This window comes from Petaurus breviceps, unplaced genomic scaffold, assembly GCF_028583685.1.
Source record: "Petaurus breviceps papuanus isolate PSGF00001 unplaced genomic scaffold, PetGlider_PUasm1.0 126, whole genome shotgun sequence".
NCBI classification, from domain to species: Eukaryota; Metazoa; Chordata; class Mammalia; order Diprotodontia; family Petauridae; genus Petaurus; species Petaurus breviceps.
The window spans coordinates 56,290,554-56,309,347 of NW_027185655.1; the positions used below are offsets into that span (position 1 = coordinate 56,290,554).

At 39.0% G+C, this 18,794-nt stretch overlaps 1 protein-coding gene across 1 annotated transcript in view; it reads right to left on the reverse strand.

Annotated features, from left to right (window-relative positions):
* The window catches only part of WWC2 (WW and C2 domain containing 2), a 260,140-nt gene that overhangs the window by 42,400 nt on the left and 198,946 nt on the right, over positions 1-18,794 (reverse strand). The window contains exons 15-19 of the mRNA XM_069096538.1: positions 10,749-10,941; positions 8,853-9,017; positions 6,752-6,897; positions 3,091-3,289; positions 1,346-1,510 (exon numbers count right to left, since the gene is read on the reverse strand). Coding sequence (XP_068952639.1) covers positions 1,346-1,510; positions 3,091-3,289; positions 6,752-6,897; positions 8,853-9,017; positions 10,749-10,941 — 868 coding nt within the window. The remainder of the gene's footprint in view (positions 1-1,345; positions 1,511-3,090; positions 3,290-6,751; positions 6,898-8,852; positions 9,018-10,748; positions 10,942-18,794) is intronic.

The window sequence follows — 18,794 nt, forward strand, 5'->3', positions numbered from 1 at the left end:
AGGACCAATGACGTCACAGGATGACATCTTGACTTGTGCATGAATTGGATTTAAGTGAGGCAGGGCTGAACGAAGTCATCAGCCTCACTTTCTCTCCCAGAGTCATTCAAGTTAAGCGGCAAGACAAAGTCAGGATGCCTGGCAATGATGGCCAGTGGATGACCTTGGCACCTTTGATGTCTGACCGAGCTCTAATCTCCCCACGGTGCCTGCTTCAGTTGCCTTCAGGGCTGTTGGAACAAATTATTCTCATCCATCCATCCATTGGGGGAAGTCTCCACATTCCTGGGGTGGACCTCCCCCTAACTCCCCAGCAGGTTGAGGCGCGTTAGTTACCCTCAACCTGGGTTAGCCCATCAGCCAAGACAGTTTTACCAGGATGTGGCCACTGTCCTAGAGCCACAGGTGAGAGCTGAGTGCCAGGGAGACACCAAAGGCCGATGAGCAGCCCTGAAAAGGGCTCGGTAAGCCCTCCCACCGGACATGCTAGTCCTCCTGAACACCAACCCCCATCACATCACGGCAAAATACAACCAATTCTAGAAGAGGTAGGGCTCGGTGTTACTACTATCAAGGGGCTCTCTGGAGCTTTAGCCTTGAACAGAATGTTGACTTCAGGGTCTGAAATATCCTTAATAGCACTGGCCACTATATACTGGCTACATGTAAAGAGAAGTATATATCACTGAGAGGTAACATGGCAGAGTAGACTGGACACTGGGCTTGAGGTAAGAAAGGCTTACTTTAGATCCTTATTAGCTGTATGACCCTGGGTAAATAATTTAACATTTATGTACCTGTTTCCTCATCTATAATAAACAAAATATAAAATTTTTATATTATATGTTTTATTTATATTTACATATGACATAATGTTCTTATACTATAACATTTTATATAAGTATGTAATATCCATGTTTATGTCATTGAATGCATCAAATATATTTTTATATAAAATATTTTATATTATACAGAAGATATTTTTCTTAAATTTCAAGTAGATTGTTGCGCCTATGACCTACAAGTCCTTTTTGGCTCTACATGTATGATCCTATAAATTTCTAAACGCCAACTTGAATCCCAAATAGTTTATCCATTCAACACATAAAACTTTCTTATTAAATAATAAATGCCTACCAAATCATTGAAAGTAGGAAGCGATAATTGATCTCTAAAACATCTGCTTAAAAAAGCAAAAACAGTAAAGTCATTTAAATATTTTTTGAAAAAACATTTCTGGGTATTGCTTATATCCCAAATTTGGGATTTCTCACACACAATCTTTTACTCTTTATGGCAACTCACTGAAATTAGAATTAATAGCAACCCTCGCTTTTCACCTTACCCTACAGATGTAGTGGTTCCGCTCTCCTGGAGAAAAGGTTTGGGAGCGCACGATCATGCTGTTCCTCACAAAGGGATGCTGCCGAGAGCTCAGGCTGGAACGGTCCTTAGGTCGAACCGCCATATTTTCATGAAATGCTTCCTCGGTATTTGTCTCTTTATCAACCTGACAGGAAAGGAACAATTTCTTATTTGTTTTGAATACTAAATTCCAATATGAAGTATCTTGCATATCAGAAATAATAAATCATCAAGTTGTTATAGTTTTCTCTCTTTCCGTTTATATATCTATAGATATATATGTCTATATCTATCTATACACACACATACATATACAAAGATGGTTTTCACATACACAAATGAAGAGAAAAGACATATACCAGACCAAAGAAACACAAAGACAACTTTTGTCTTTATACTACAGGCCAGAGTGCCTGGTCATGGGATCAGAGAAAAACACTTCCATTAAAAGTTGCTGTTTTTTAAAAAAACTAACACTTGTTAGAAAATAGCAGGGGAAATACAACATAGTGGATCTAGACCAGCCTCAGAATTGGGAAGACTTGGGTTCAAATTCTGTTTTTGACACATACTGGCTATGTGACTCTGGTGAAGTCACTTAAATTTTCAGTGTCCCAGGCAACCCCTGAAGACGAGGAAGGGAGGGAGAGCAGTAGATTTAAATTGTTAATGTTTCCTCCCTGGGAGCTCCATACCTTGATGAAGTCACAGTCCAGGACAAAAATTAGGATAGATAGATAGAATAACAGCTTTTGAGAAAGCCAATAAAGCAATAATATAAATATATTTATATTTATAATAATCTATATAAACAAAAATAATTTAAATAATAAATATATTCTAAAATATATAATATATTATTGTCATATAAAATAATATAAATTAAAAAGTAAATTTTAGTAGGTAAATTTTATGCTTTGAAAGACCTTTTAGGAAAGAGTTTTTAAATTAAAATTTAATGTCATTTTGGGGAGGGGGGAAATTAAAACTAATATAATACTAACCAGAAAATAAATGTTAAAATGTTTTGATTAAACGCAGAAAATACAATTAAAGCTTTTTGACAATTTAATATATCCTTGGGCTTTATGGAAAGGAAAGTCAAATTCAAACAAGGGCCATCAAAGAATGAAAGCAAAGCCTGGAGCTTCATATTACCTCTCCCTTTTGGGATGTGGATCTCACTATCACTTTCATTTTGCCTGTTACAGTACTGCTGAGTCTGCACTGATCCATTAGCTAATCAGAGAATCAATAATAAACTTTCAATAGGAGAGTCAACTCCCTCTGTGGGTTTCAAATGTTCATTCCCTGTTTAGACCTTAAATCACTGTCACCTTGATTCTACATGTGAGCGCTCCACAGAATTTAAGAAAAATATATAATACATATTCATGGGAACTTTTATAAATAAATGCATTTATAAAAAATGAGTAGCCCTATTTCTTTTAATTACCCCTATGCTTACCTTTCATATATCAAACTCTATCTGAGAATTAGTCTTTTGAACCAATTTGTAAATTTTAAAGCCCATACAGTACATCTTAGACTACACTCATACATCATCAATGCATTTCATGATTAGATTCTGACTCATGAACACAGGATATAAATGTCCCTGAAGAGACAAACCCATGTTTGGGGGGGAGGGGCGGGGGAGGAGGGTTGTTTTGTTTTTAGATTACATGGTGTTGTTGCTCTAGAAACACATCTTAAAATATTCACCAGGCTGGGCATGACAGTAGGGAGCTGACTCCGAGGGTCATTGGCACAGCTGGTCTCTTTCCCGCTCTCGTCCTCACTTGACTTAGGCACAATCACGCACGGTTCGGGGTCTTCTGCAAAGTCAATCCCCTCTGACAATTCAGGCTCTGCTTCTTCCTTGACCGGGAGCTCACTGGAGGTCTCTGCTAACATTTCTAACCTACGAGAGAAAAAAAAAAGAGTCTGTCCTAAACCAGCAACTTTTCTGAAGAAAACTGGGGTGCCCGGTTATCACCTAGGCAATGAACGACGAGGCCAGCTACACTGGTTACAGGCCACCTGCATGACTCATTTTGAAGTTATTTTTCAAGAAAAGTCAAAAGGCTCTAAATGTGTTTGTTCTGTGTTATGCTATAAAGTGCAGTAACTGGAGATCTCAAATTCCTGAGACTTGGCTCTATAAGCTAATGTTTCAAGTAAAGTATTTGAAGAGCCTGTGATTTCATCACTATGGGCACCACCTTCACGGATGTAGGTTATGACCTTCCACACCAGCAGTTTTTCATGAGTTGCTATGGCTAAAAAAAAGAATCATTACTTAGTGGGTGCTAATATTCAGAAAGGACAGCTAGGTGGCACAGTGGATAGAGTGCTGGACTTAGAGTCAAAAAGACCTGAGTTCAAATCCAGCCTCAGACACTTCCTACCTATGTGACCCTGGACAAGTCACTTAACCCTGTTTGTCCCAGTTCCTCATCTGTAAAATGAGCTGGAGAAGGACAAGGCAAACCACTATGGCATCTTCACCAAGAGCTGTTTAGAACCCAACTTGATAGGCTGGTATCAGATAAGAGAAATATAGGTTTTGTTGCTGAGTCTCCTCAAGCTCTCTTCAGCTTGGTAGGATACATGAGAGCTTGTATGCCTTGGGACTGAAACTAGTCGGTACATAATGAAAGGTCACCCAGAGAGTAGGCCTTCAGGGGAGATTATGACCCACTATGAAGGTAACACTAGTCTGCAGTTGAGTCATGGTATAGTGGACAAAGAACTGGCCTTGGAGACAGACCTGAGGCTCAAATCCTGCCTCTGACACACACCTAGGGCACATTATTTAACCTCTCAGTGACCTTGGCTATTCTCCAAGATTGTAACTTGCAGAGATGGCACCAACTTGTACTGGTAGAGGGTGCTTGCTCAAACTGAGAGCTCTCTATGTTCATTCATTCAATCAATAAGCATTTTTAAAAGCACCTACTATATGCCTGGGATGTAGAGACAAAGAAAGGCAAAAGTCAGTGCCTGTCCTTGAAGAACTCTCAATCTAATGGGGAAATACCAATGAAATAACCAGTCTGGACCCCATCTTTATTATATTGTCACACACACACACACACACACACACCCCTGGAACCTCCCTTATAACAGGACAGTCCTATCTCGAACCCTTTTCAAAGGGGGTTCACCTACTCAAAACATCAGAAGGGAAGTATTGCTAGCTGGTCTCTCACCTTTAACAAAGTCCTTGCCATGGGCCAATGGTGTTAAACTGAAACAGAAATGGATCCCTATGGCCTTAGAAAACCACTAATTGACATTATCTATGTTGTACTGTATTTTTATTTATTTTGATAAACATTTCCCTGGGAAGCTGCAGTCTATGTTGCCAATTTTGGCATGGACCACCTTAAAAAGAGCCTTATGACTGCATCTGTCATTTTTATTTATAAGAGAGTACTAACAAATGGTAGGGGGCAGCAAGGTAGCTGAGTAGAAAGAGCACTGGGCCTGAAGTCAGGAACAGATGAGTTCAAATCTGGCCTCAGATACTTCCTAGCTGTGTGACCCTGGGCAAGTCACTTTACCTCTGTTTGCCTTAATCCACTGGAGAAGGAAATGGTAAATCACTTCCAGTGTCTTTCCCAAGAAAGCTCCATGGACAGTATGTTCCATGGGGTCACAAAGAGTCACACAACTTCCAAGCAGGATACCAGAGTCAGTCAGGCTCTTCTCAGCTATTGCCGATTCTTCTGAATGTCTTGCATTAGCAGACACCAGACACTGATCCCTAAAACCTTGTATCTCAATTTTCATGTGGGACTTTCCACACACAGCCAATACAGTCAGCAGAAACTTCCCGCTCTAGCAAGTATTAATTCTTGACCATAAACTTAAGATAAGCAGAAATTGGGGGCAGCTAGGTGGCATAGTGACTAGAGCACCATTCCTGGAGTCAGGAGGGCCTAAGTTCAAATCTGGCCTCAGACACTTAACACTTACTAGCCATGTGACCTTGGGCAAGTCACTTAACCCCAATTGCCTTCCTCCTCCAAAAAGCAAAAAAAAAAAAAAAAGAGTTGTACAAAATTGAAATAACTGAATAGCAACAGTAAAAATGCTTATAAAAAAGATAAGCAGAAAGTGGCAATGAATAACCATGGGCTTATTTGTTGCACACTATAAATGTATTCCTGGGAAGTTGTGTGTACATCAAACCTGATTTTGATGCATATATATGTGATTACATTAAGTTTGCTATGAAAGCTCTTCTATACGGTCACTTCACCGTAAACATGAACAGTGATCTAACTCATTTATTTTGTAGATCTAGGTTTGACAGGAAGAATAATAAAGTGAAACTGAGAGCACTGTTTAATTATAATAACTAAGCTTGGAGAAGATGCCCCTCCTTCCTTTCCCTGCACAGGTGGATTACTGGCGTGGGGTGGATGTCTTGGCTGGTTTTGCTAAATAACCCCCTGCCCCAATTAAAAAAATTTTGTTATCTTTGTTGCAAGGGACTGTGGATAGGATGGAGGGGTGGGAAGGAGGGGTGTGTGATGTGAATGTGTGCGTGTGAATATGTTCTGAAACAAGTATGATGTAAAATCAAAAGGCATCAATCAGCAAGAACCTGGATTTTACTCTATCACTCCTTGTACTGTAACTTATCTACACTCCCATTGGCAATACAATCTTGGATGTCCCTATCAAGGCCAGTTAGGTAACCTAATGGAAAGAGTGCCAGGCCTGAAGTGAGGAATCTGGTGTCTGACACTTAGCCAGCCGTGTGAACCTGGATAAATCATTTAACCCTGTTTGCCTCAGTTTCCTCATCTGTCAAATAAGCTGGAGAAAGAAATAGCAAACCACTGCAATGTCTTTGCCAAGAAAACCCCAAATGGGATCAGAAAGAATCGGACATGGCTGAAAAATGACCAAACACTCATCAAGTGTCCCCAGCTACACCACTTCCTTTTAATCATCTTACTCATGTAAAAAGGTAGTGAGATACACACACAAAAATGAAAATGGGGGAGGATTAGACAATAATAGTTTTGTTTCCTGAATTAATTTGTCAGTACAGAAATGGCCTTTCTGTACTCTTGGTAAGACAAAAAAAGAACGATGTTAGTGATGATAACCTAGATGACCTAACTCTCAAAATGGTTATTTAGGGTTCATTAAGGATAATAAAGTGAAGTGCTCTATGGCCAACAGCAGGTGATAGAAAGGCTAGAAAAGAGAATCATCTCGGTAATTTGTCTTCTGCCTGACCACAAAAACCCCCCAAAGCTTCTGCTTCATAAGAACCTTCCCTTCTGTACACCATCCCCTACCCACCCTCTCCCCACACACTTCCCTGAGCTAACAGAATTGGAAAAGGAAATAACCACCATACCAATATTCGTCCAGACTCCTTGATTCTTTCTGTTGACTTGGTTCTTCTTCTTCTTCTTCTTTCTCTCCCTCCTCTTCTTGTGACAAGTCCCGTTCTACAGCCTGTAACTCAGCTGATGTTTTTTCCAGCAAAGCCGACACAGCATGCTGATGGGTGGAGAGGAGAATAACAGCCTGATAACAGTTCACATCAAATACCCACGAGTGTTACATATATCACCTTTGATTTTCTGCTCTGGCCCCATGAGCTATGGGTGAAATGCACTATTAAGTGCATTTTTAATTGTTTTTACAGATTAGGAAAATGAGGCTTAGATATGTTGGGGGCCTTCCCAGAGTCACACAGCCAGCTTGGGGTAGGGAGGGCCTGAGTATTTCTGATTCCAAGGCTAGTTCTCTCTATGTTAAGTAATCTACAATGCCACAGCTGGAAAATGCTACACAATTTGGAAATTTTATACAGGATGTCCCCAAAGTCTTAGTATGATTTTAGGCTCTAATAGCTTAAAACTACACTATGACTTTTGGGGCACCCCATATGTAGCATGACCACTCTCTAGGATTTCTGAAAGTTTTATTTTCCATGCAGTGACTTAACACAACACTAATTGTCTGCTGATCAGCTGATTCACTGGCTTAGCAAACTCCTTTCTGATAGACCATGCAACTGGAAACTTGCACCCAGTCCTCATCCTCACAAATTCCAAGTGAGGGATGATATTTTTATGAAATACCTAAGGGAAATGTCTTATGAGGCAATTAATATTTTCATGAAAAATCCCATGTATTTTAAGTACCATCTCATCATACTGAATTTTCTTACAAGTGAATAAAAAATTCAGTCCGTTCTCCACACTGTTGCCAGTCATTTTTCTTAAGTGCAAATCTGACCATGTCACAGTAATTTTCTAATGCCTCTACAAACATAAACTCTTCTCTTTTGCTTTTAAAGCCCCCTTCACCATCTCCTCAAACCTGTCCTTTCAGCCTTGTTGAACATTATGACTCTACCTCCCTTGCTTTGTAATGCAGCCATATCGGTTTTCTCTCTGTTCCTTATGCTCAATGTTATACGACCTCCCTCTTAAATTACATGGAATTTATTTGTACTCATTCCCTTTTCATTTATTTTATACATGTCTGTATACATCCTTCTTTCCCCAGTAAGAATTTAAGTTCCTTGCAAAAACAAATCACTTTATTTATTATATTTTTATCTTTAATAGCTAGCACAACACCTGAGCACAGTGTTTTGTTTTTTAAAGCAATCAGGGTTAAGCAACTTGCTCAAGGTTACATGGCCAGTTATTTCTGGGTGTGGTGCTAAGTATCTGAGTCCAGATATGATCCCCAGGTCATCCCGACACTGGAGACGCACATAGTGTTTTATAACAAAAATTTCTGAACTTTTGGGAAAATAACTAGTAGTTTTAGGCTACATGGGAGGGAAAAGCATAAGCAGGTTATAAAAACATTTTCTAATCTAAAACTCAGGGGTGCAATCAAACACATAAAACTAACATCTAAAAGTACAAGTTAATAACAATAACTAGCATTTATCATTTATTAATGTTTGTTAAACATTTTACGGTTTGCAAAGTACTTTATAAAAATATCAATGGCACTGAGAGGTAGGTACTATTATTATCCCCACAGGCAAAGAAACTGAGGCAAACTGAGGTTAAGTAGCTTGCCCAGGGTCACACAGTCAATAATTAATTTGCCCTTAGACAAATTAATTGCATGACCTACACCTACACAGGTTCTGGCCTTTCTCTTTGCTCATTTCAGGTCTGTGTTTTCCTGACAGAATGAAGAGAGGTTAAGTGGTTAATCTGCCTTTAGGCACATTAAGCCAAAACATAGTACATGGGCATTTAAAAAGTATGAATTATGCAGCAGAATTTCACTTGATGGTCAGATATCAGGAAGAAAAAACTGATCTCCTTTTATACAAACTACCTGATATAATGCTGGGAAAATGGCCTCTTTAGGGGTGTGTGGAGATGGGGGAAGGGAAGAAAGCATTGAATGGAAAACATCCTTTCACAGCTGATTTACATTTCATTAAATTTTAATGACATGTCCCAACTTTGGCTCACCAAGTCTAAGGGGCCCAGTGAAGGCTGGCTCTGGTGAAATCCAACTTCTTCACCATCTTCTTCATTTTTTCTGTATGGAACTTGCTTGCAAGGTAGCAAGTTATACCACAAAGTGAAAAAATCATCTGCAGTGGGAAAATCTGCTAGGCTGATCTGAGTTCCGCCCTAGAAGAAAGGGAAAAAAAAAAACAAGAAAGGAAAAAAGGCTTTTTAAAAGTAGTCTCAGCCCTTCCCCATTCCACAACCCACCCCCTACTAGAGGTAATCATTCTGTGTGTTTGCTTTGGATTAAAATATGTCTACCTACATAGCTTGCTTTCGTGTGTTTGCATACACAATGGTATTTTGTTTTCAGGGTTATTTAAATATCAAATGTTAAAACTAGTCCTGGGATCACCTTGTGAGATACTATTTTACCCACCCAGAAAACTCGACTTTGTTACAATGTTTAAAAAAATAAATCAATGAACACAAATGAAAATATTTGTACAATGTGCCAGACCAATAAGTTGAGTCATATATATATAAACTATAGCTGAAAAAATATCTGGCTCTTGAATGAGAAAAACTGAAAGGGTAAGAAGCCAGATTTGCTTTCCAGAGCTATTTTAGAGATATCAGGAAAAAAAAAATTGAATTCTAGAACTTAATTGAAATGGGCCGATTCATTTATAATGTTTGCACAGATCATAATTGGTAAAATTATACTGGCAAGCAGGCATGGTGTAATGAAGAGAGAGCTGGCCTCCAAGCCCGGAGACCCAAATTCAAATTCCGCTTCTGATGTATATGGGCTGTGGGACTCTATACAACCATGTAACCTCTCACTGCTCTAGGGACCATCTAAGTTGTAGAGAGGATGCCGATCAGCATTGGTAGAAGGGGTTTCTTCATCTAGGAATTCCCAATGTTAATGAAATCACAAGTTTACTTCCTGATCCTAGTCTATGCTGTGCTTTATATTATTTTTGGTTACCTAGATTTTAACCAGCACAATTCAATTCTTTGGAGGAAATCTAAATTTTGGAGGAAAAACTTTCTTCTTATTTTTGTTGGTTGTTACTCTGGTGATTTTCATGTCTCATTTTAAGAAATCAGCCTTTTTGGGATTTTTGGTTATTTTGCATACAAATCTACACGTAACTATTGTGTATTTACACCCATGTACTAACTTTCTCAAATGACATTCACACAGATGGATAAAGGTAAGCTCTGAAAATTTCTAAAAGAAGGGATCTTAACTGAGGGTCCATTGATATCCAAGAGATCCATGGGCAAATTTAAGGTGACCCAACAAAAATGGGGGGGTGGATCACAGATTTATTTTCATTAACCTTTGGTTTCCTTTGTGCATTTATAAATATTATTCTGATTCAGGGGTCCCTCAGCAAATGCCAGAGGGATTCATAAAACAAAAAAGATTAAGAATGCTTGGTCTAATATTACTGAGAAATGAAGCTGCTTTGCAATTTCTAATGTTTAGGATCTCATTTTACTTACCCTTTTGACACTTCATTATGAGTGAGAGTTTCTTGTAGAGATACACAATTTTCATATATCTACAAGAAACAGAGATAAAATTCCTTCTATGGTCAAAGGGTAGAATAAAAAAAAATAAGTTTCTATGGAAAACCAGAGAGCTCCTAACCATTGTCTGGAGTTAATACTAAAGTCTAAGCATCTGCTCAAGGGTCAGAGGAATTGTGACCGTCACTCAGCATGAAGGGGACTGGAAAAGGTGTTGAGGAACATTCTGAGGCCCCAGCTGCAGAATTCTAGAGGCCTGATGACCAGCAGAAATGTAGCTATGCAACATTCCAGGAAGGGGCAGGAAGAAACGCTATTTGATGGTGGTGATGGTGACAGTGACGATGATGACATTGACGAAAAACATACCAGGCATTCTTCCCGTCGGTCTCTGCTGACAGAACAGGCATCCACCCTTAGGGTCTTCTGCTGCAATGTAGCCGGGGAAATGGCCACTCTGAATATTTCATTAAACAAAATGAATTCTTCAGCAGGATGGACTTTTGTGCGAAAGAGACAGCTAATGTCTGCCGAAGGGGGAAGTACTGTAATCCTAAAATACCTTGGAAGAACAAAACCACAACATTTTGAGAAGGTGCTCAAACCTCCATGAAGTCACCACTAGCATTTAAAATTATCTCCAAAACATCGAAAGACATGGAGGAAACTTGAGAATTATGGATCAACGTTTGGGGGCAGGGAGAGGGAGCTTTGCTGTTGTAACTGATTCATGCTCAGTAACATCCATGCTGGCTATCCCACTGAAAGACCGAATGGTGAAAGTCAGCCACCTACCACAGAAAAATGCATGCCAGAGAACTGAAGAGGCAGAAATTCAGTGGGGCAGATAAATTTAACTTCCCACCTGTCTCTTGCACAGCCAATTTCCAAATAGCTATTTCTGTGCTTTGGGATGGTTAATGACAGATGAGCTAGGTAGTGTTGACTGTATCCAAATGAATCCTCACCCCAGTATTTAATGAGAGATGCTGAAGATCATGTTCCAGAGAATAGATTACATTATCCTACTGGAAGCAACAAGGGCTAAAAAAGCCAAAAGATCATTTGGAAGCAGGTGGTTAGAAAATGTGAACAAGAGTTACACACAGAAAAACATAGTAGCTGGGCATCTCAAAAGTATTGTATGTATAGAACCGATTATTAAAGAAGTGGTTAACTTAGCTTGTAACCTGCAGAGAGAGAATGAAAGGACATTATTGACTGGCAATATTAATCTGTGGTTTAAAGTTGAACCCCCAAAACATAGACCTACGCTGAGTAAGCTTGAACCTATGGAGAGAGAATGCCATTCTTAAAACAGGATGAGATGAGGTAATACAAGAGGCCTTACACCAGTGGTGTCAAACTAAACTAGAAATAGGTCCCTATTAGTTGCACATTGACTTAGAAAACCACAAATTAACTTTATCTATGTATTTTTGGAGGCAGCCAGGTGGCTCAGTGGAAAGGGAGCCGGGCCTGGAATCAGAAGACCTACGTTCAAATTCAGCCTCAGATACTAACTGTGTGGCCCTGGGCAAGTCACTTAACTTCTGTTGGCCTTAATCCACTGGAGAAGGAAACAGTGAACTGCTCCAGTCTATTTGCCAAGAAAACTCCATACAGGGTCAACAAAGAGTTGTATATGACTGAACAAAAACAACAAAATTGCATTTTTATTTATTTTGTTAAACACTTCCCAATTACAATTTTTTTTAAAGCCATTGGGGTTAAGTAACTTGCTCAAGGTTACACAGCCAGTTATTTCTGGGTGTGGTGCTAAGTATCTGAGCCCAGATTTGATCCCCAGGTCATCCCGACACTGGAGCTGGTGCTCTTACCCTCTGTGCTACTTGGCCACCCCCACAATTACATTTTAATGTGATCCAGGCCAAACTTAGACATTTTGCTGCTCTGCCTGAGTTTGATACTTCTGGCCTACACCATACACCCTTTCTCCCTGGTGAACTGGTTTTTAAATCATCAAAATAAGTGGAAAGAGTCAGGAAGAAAACTGCTAAAAATACTGCCCACCCACTGGCCTACCTTATCTCATTTACTGGTCAACAGGTGATTTTCTCTGTGAGATCTGCAAATTCAATCTCAGAACTTGGAAATCAACTTCTATTATTCCTGCTTTTTATGTGAACATCAATAATGTAATTTCTGCATCTAAAACTCAGTAGGCATCATCACTGGCACAAGAACCACTATGGGCTACAATCCTATTTCCTGGGGGATAGAGTTTTAGCAATTCTCAATTTAAGAAATATTTTCTCCTTACTAAGAAGTGAAAAGAGAATGTAATAAAATAAGGAGTTTGAACTGAAAATGGGAAGTTCTTTATTTCTGGTACTTGTTTTGACATGATGCATTGGGTTTAAAACTTACCGTAAGAGGCTACAAGATAAAAATAACAAATTGGATGCAACATGATTTAAATATCCATGTGCCAAAGCTGTAGAATAAATAAGAGAGCAAGTGCCAGGATAGTTTTCCTCACCTTTTCCCACCTTTTCAGTTATTAAGGGTCTTCCCAAGACCTAGGATAAGTAAGCACTTTTTTTTTTTTGCTTTTTTTTGTGGGGGTAATTGGGGTTAAGTAACTTGCCCGAGGTCACATGTCTAATTAGTGTTAGATGTCTGAGGCTGGATTTGAACTTGGGTCATTCTGTGCTCTATTCACCGAGCCACCTAGCTGCCTCTAAGTAAGCACTTTTAATAGAACCAGGGAAATTGGAAAGGAGAGGGGGGACTTCCTGCCAACCAACTTAAGGTATGAGTTCACTTATTTTATTCAACTTTTCTTTTTTCCCTTTAATTTCAAGGGGGAAAAAACTATTTTAAAAGATATCTCTTACTAACCTCTACTTCTGAGGGGTAGCATGATTTGTTGTACCATTTCTTGTGGCTATTTTGACATTGCTTTTAAAATGGGCACAAGACAATGATACTCTCTACAGCATGGGAAAGTTCTGGGGACTAACTGGAATGTGATTGTAAACAGTTTTGGAGGATAGAAGAAAAAAATTATACGCACATACACATGAATATACACAGCCATCAAAAAAACCGTAATGCTGGATTTGTATTACTCATAGTATCATTATGTATAGTACCTATACACTATCTCAAGAATAAATATCATCAAGGGACAATATCCTTACAAATAGTTAAAATATATTTTATCGATACCTCTTGCTTTTCCCAACAGTTGTTTTCCAATATACTACCCCACCCTGAGCCTTGTCTTTTAAAAAGAAAAATAATTAAGAAAAACTAACCCAACAAGTATACTTGACAAAATATATGATATGCCGTCCTCATGGTCTCCTGTCCTTTACCGAGAAGAAGGAATTGTATTTCGTAGGCACATAAGATCCTTGCATTATAGACTTAGAGCTATAAGAGGCAATCAAATCCATCCCCATTTTGTTGGTGAGGAAACTGAGGCCCAAAGAGATTAAGTGACTTGCCCAGGGTCATAATTAGCAACAGTCTGAGGTAGGATTTGAACCCAGATCATCCTCTGTTCTCAAGGACTAAGAGTGCCTATTGCAATGAATCTACCTTTTTGTGCTATGAACTCCTTGCTGCTGAAAAACATGGAAGCTGGTTTGGTATTAATAATGGTGGAAGTAGAAGAATTTGAATTTATAGTATTTTTTAAAGGGCCTACTTTCTCATCTCCCTACGGCTGGCTAAACTACAACACAGCCTCTTTCTTTTATTGTTATTTTCTATCAGATCTTCTAGTAGGCTGCCATTTTTTTTCCTAGCTTAATTCTCTCTAGTCCATTTTTCCTCTTCAATATTCTACTAACACCATTCACAAAAGGTCCCTGGTGACCTCTTTGATTGCATGTATCATGGAGGTCAAAACCACGGGCTTTTATGTAACCAATCTTGCCTCACATTTCTATTAGCTTTAGGGCTATTCCCCATCCCCTACTTCCTTAAAAGCCCCTCTAATCTAACCTTGCTCCATGATCATCTTTCCTCTTCTCATTTTCTGATTAAAAAAAAAAATACCCTCAACAGTGAGAGTCCCCACTCACGGCTTTATCTTACTTAGGTCCTCTATGCTTATTTTTAAACAGAAAAATCAGAAATTCTTCCTGGGATTCACGTGTTTCCTCTGGCACAGATCCTATGTATCTTTTACCAAAGAAAAACCACCTAATTCTTCTCTCTCCTAAACTGTTTTTCATTTCTGATGAACACTTAGGACATTTTGCCACTATCTCAAGTTCTAGACCTGATGTTGAAAGAACCCCAGATGTTATTCTCAAGACTTCCTTCTGCTGGATATCCTATCCATCCCCAAGTCTGTCCTCCAATCAATTGTCAAAGTGATCTTTCTGAAACATAAATCTGACCATGTTATCCCCCTAGGCAGCTAGGTGGTACAGTGGATAGAGTGCTGGAAGTCAGGAAGACCCAGGTTCAAATCTAACCTTAGGCACTTTCTTTTTTTTTTTTTTTTTTTAAAGCAATTGGGGTTAAGTAACTTGCTCAAGGTTACACAGCCAGTTATTTCTGGGTGTGGTGCTAAGTATCTGAGCCTGGATTTAATCCCCAGGTCATCCAGACACTGGAGCCGGTGCTCTAAGTCACTGAGCCACCTGGCCGCCCCTCTTAGGCACTTTCTAACAGTGTATTCCTGGGCAAGTCACCTAACCTTGTTTGCCTCAGTTTCCTTATCTGTCAAGTGAGCTAGAGAAGGCAATGGTAAAACACTCTAGTACCTTTGCCAAGAAAACCCCAAATGGCTTCACAAAGAGTCAGACACAACTGAAAACAACTGAATGACAAGAAATCTGTTGAATTATCTCCAATTCATTCTTTATTTAGCTTGCTTATATACATGTTGTCTCCCCATTAGCCTCTGTGCTCCTTGAAAGCAGGGGCTGTTTTTTGCCTTTCTTTGTAACCTCAATGCTTAGCATAGCCTGATATTAGGTATTTAATGCTTACTGACTGTCCCCAGGGAAGTCACACCCACCTCCTCGGGCACAGTCTTACTAAGAATCATATTCCTGTGGCAGCTAGGTGGCACAGTGGATAAAGCACTAGCCCTGTAGTCAGGAGGACCTGAATTCAAATCTGGCCTTAGACACTTGACACTTACTAGCTGTGTGACCCTGGGCAAGTCACTTAACCCCAACTGCCCTGCCTCCTCTCCTGTACCCCCCAAAAGAATCATATTCCACAGCTATTGCATATTGTCAGATCAGATTCCCACAGCATTCAACATCTTATCCAAAACCTTCATTAACACTTTGTATATGTCACTAAAACTTGACCTTGGGCATAAATCCTCTGGCATCAATAAAATAGCTTTTCACTTAAGGTACTGGCCTGACACAGCCATAACAACAGGGAATGAATGGTAGGGATAGATGATGGTAAGTATCTCTTTAAAAAAACTTCCTCCAAGGGGCAGCCAGGTGGCTCAGCGAGTAAGAGTACTGGCTCCAGTGTTGGGACGACCTGGAGATCGAATCCCGGGCTCAGACACTCAGCACCACACCCAGAAATAACTGGCTGTGTAACCTTGAGCAAGTTACTTAACCCCGATTGCTTAAAAATAAAAAATAAAAAAAAATAAAAACTTCCTCCAGGCCTAAAAGAGTTCTTAAGTGACAAGACAGTGGAATATTAGGCTAATGTTCTACTGGATATCAAAGTGAAATAGTTCAAAATAAAGGAGATAAAAGAAGAACCAAAGGTGATCAAATGTTGATGTAAATGAGTATTCTTCAGGAAGAAAAGTTTCAGTCCTGCTGGGGATCAGCAGTATTTGCACTGCTGCCTCCAATCCAGAAATGGCCTTTTCATGGGAACGGCTCAGAAAAATCACATTAATTTGCCTAAAAATAACAATATCAAGGCACTAATTACTTTAAACCTATTTGGCACGCTGCCCAGGATCAAGAATAAAGAAATTTTGGTTGAATAAGAAAAGGAACATTTTTATTTTTCATTAAAGAATGAGTTCGCTTCACTCCTGAAAATCTAAATTCTCTCCTTTAAGAACAATGGCTCAGGTTTTGAAAACTCTTCACTTTTCCAATTCTTCCTTACTCAGAGGGTGAAGCACTAAAATCCCCCCAAAGCCCTGCTTCATAGAGGGCTCCAAACCTTCCTGCTAATTCCATTTTCCACGAGCTGTTTACTTGGATTTGACTCCAATGAACAACAACCAGGTAACCCTTGGTGCCACTTCCCCTTGTGTGTTGTCTTCCCCCATTAGATTGTAAGCTTCCTGAGGGCAGGGACCATAATTTTTTCTTATCTGTATTCCCAATGCTTAGGACATAGTAGGTGCTTAATAAATGTTTACTGAATTGAATGGAGGTGAATTAGGGTTACAAATACAATAGCAATAATAAAAATAACATTCCACAATAACCACAAGGACTACAATATCTTTTTATCATCTCTGTAGCCCTTGCACAATGCCTGGCACAGAATCATTATCTAAATAACTGCTTGCTGAACTCCATTCACATATAGAGAGTTTTAAGGTTTGAAAAGCACTTTCCAAACCCATAATGATTTGTGTTATAACTTTCATAGGGAAGTAGAGCTGTGTAACCTGCCCATGGTTACACAAGTAGTATCTGAGGTAGGATCAAACCCAGGTAACCTAACTCCAAGTTCATCATCCAACCAAGCTACCCCTAAAAATAAAATAAAAGAATCCTTTAAAAAAAAAACAAAAATCTTTAAAAGTTTTTGAAAAAAAATATATCCTTTGTTTTTACATGATCGAATTTTGCTACTGTATTTTCCCTCATGTTTCCTGCCAGAGAGCAATCCCACAGAAAAAAAATTTTTAACAGTGTTAAAAAAAATTTTTAACTGGAAAGAGGGTTCTATCAATTAAAAAAAATTAGATAAAATCCTATGCAGCAGACTAGCATAATTCATCCATGAAATCACTCATAATGGCCAAGCTGGCTTTATGCCAGCAATGGAAAGATGGAACATCAGGAAAACAATCAACATAATTGATCATATTAAAAAGAAAAATATCCCAAAACACATCATTATCACAATAGATACAGAAGAAAACCTTTGACAGCAATCACTAAAATATGAGCATGGTGGGCATATTTTTTTTCTTTTTTCCCCCATTTTTCAAATGCTTTATTAACTTCTGATTTACATCATTCATTTCCACCAGATTTTGAGTTACAAATTTTCTCCCCATTTTTCCCCTACCCACCACCCTAAAATAGCAGTCCCACAGGATATCTCCTCCTCCAATCTGCTCTGTCCCATATATTCTTCCATACCCTTTCGACTTTTCCAGTAGGGCATGGTGGATCTCTGTGCCTCAGTGCCTGTATATCTTCTTTCCCAATTACATGTAAAATAGTATTGATAATAGTATATATTTTTTTTAAACATTTGATTTTAAAACTTTGAATTCCGGATTCATTCCCTTCCTCCCTTGTCACCCACATTAACTGGGAAGATAAGCAGTTCAGTATAGGTTGTACACATGTAGCTAATGCAAAACATTAACATAGTAGATATATTGTAAAAGACTGACTATATTTCCCTCCCTTCTATCCCACCTCCCACTTGTTCTATTCTCTACTTTGATCCTGTCCCTTTTCAAAAGTGAGTGCTTCCAACTTCTCTCCCCACTAGCCTGCCCTCTTTTCCATCTTCCCCCCTCTCATCCCCTTCCCCCCTACTCTCCTGTAGGGTGAGATGCCCTATTTAGTGTGTATTTCATTCCCTCCCCAAACCAAATTCAATGAGAATAAGGTTGACCCATTCCCTTTTGCCTTCCTATTCTTCCCCTCCATTGTAACCATTTTCCCTTGCCTCTTCTATATGAGATAGTTTACCCCATTCTGTCTCTCCCCATCTCCTCTCATTATATTCCTCTCTTACCTCTTAATTTCACCATTTAAATATCATCCCTTCCTATTAAATTGGTCCTGTGCCCTCTATCTATGTATACCATAAACATATATACATACATTCACATATGTATTCATACGCCCGTATATCCTACACATATATATTTATATTCCCTTCAACTATTTTCATACTGAGAAAAGTTTCATCAGTTACAATGATCATATTTCCAGGTAGGAATGTAAATAGTTCAACTTTGATAAGTTCCTTATGATTTCTTTTCCCTGTTTACCTTCTCATGCTTCTCTTGCTTCTTGTATCTGAATGTCAAATTTTCTATTCAACTCTGGTTTTTTCAGCAAGAAATCTTGAAAGTCCTCTATTCCACTGAATGACCATATTTTCCCTTGAAACATGATACTCAGTTTTGCTGGGTAGGTGATTCTTGGTTTTAATCCCAGTTCCTTTGCCCTCCAGAATATCATATTCCAAGCCCTTCAATCCCTCAGTGTAGAAGCTGCCAGTTCCTGAGAT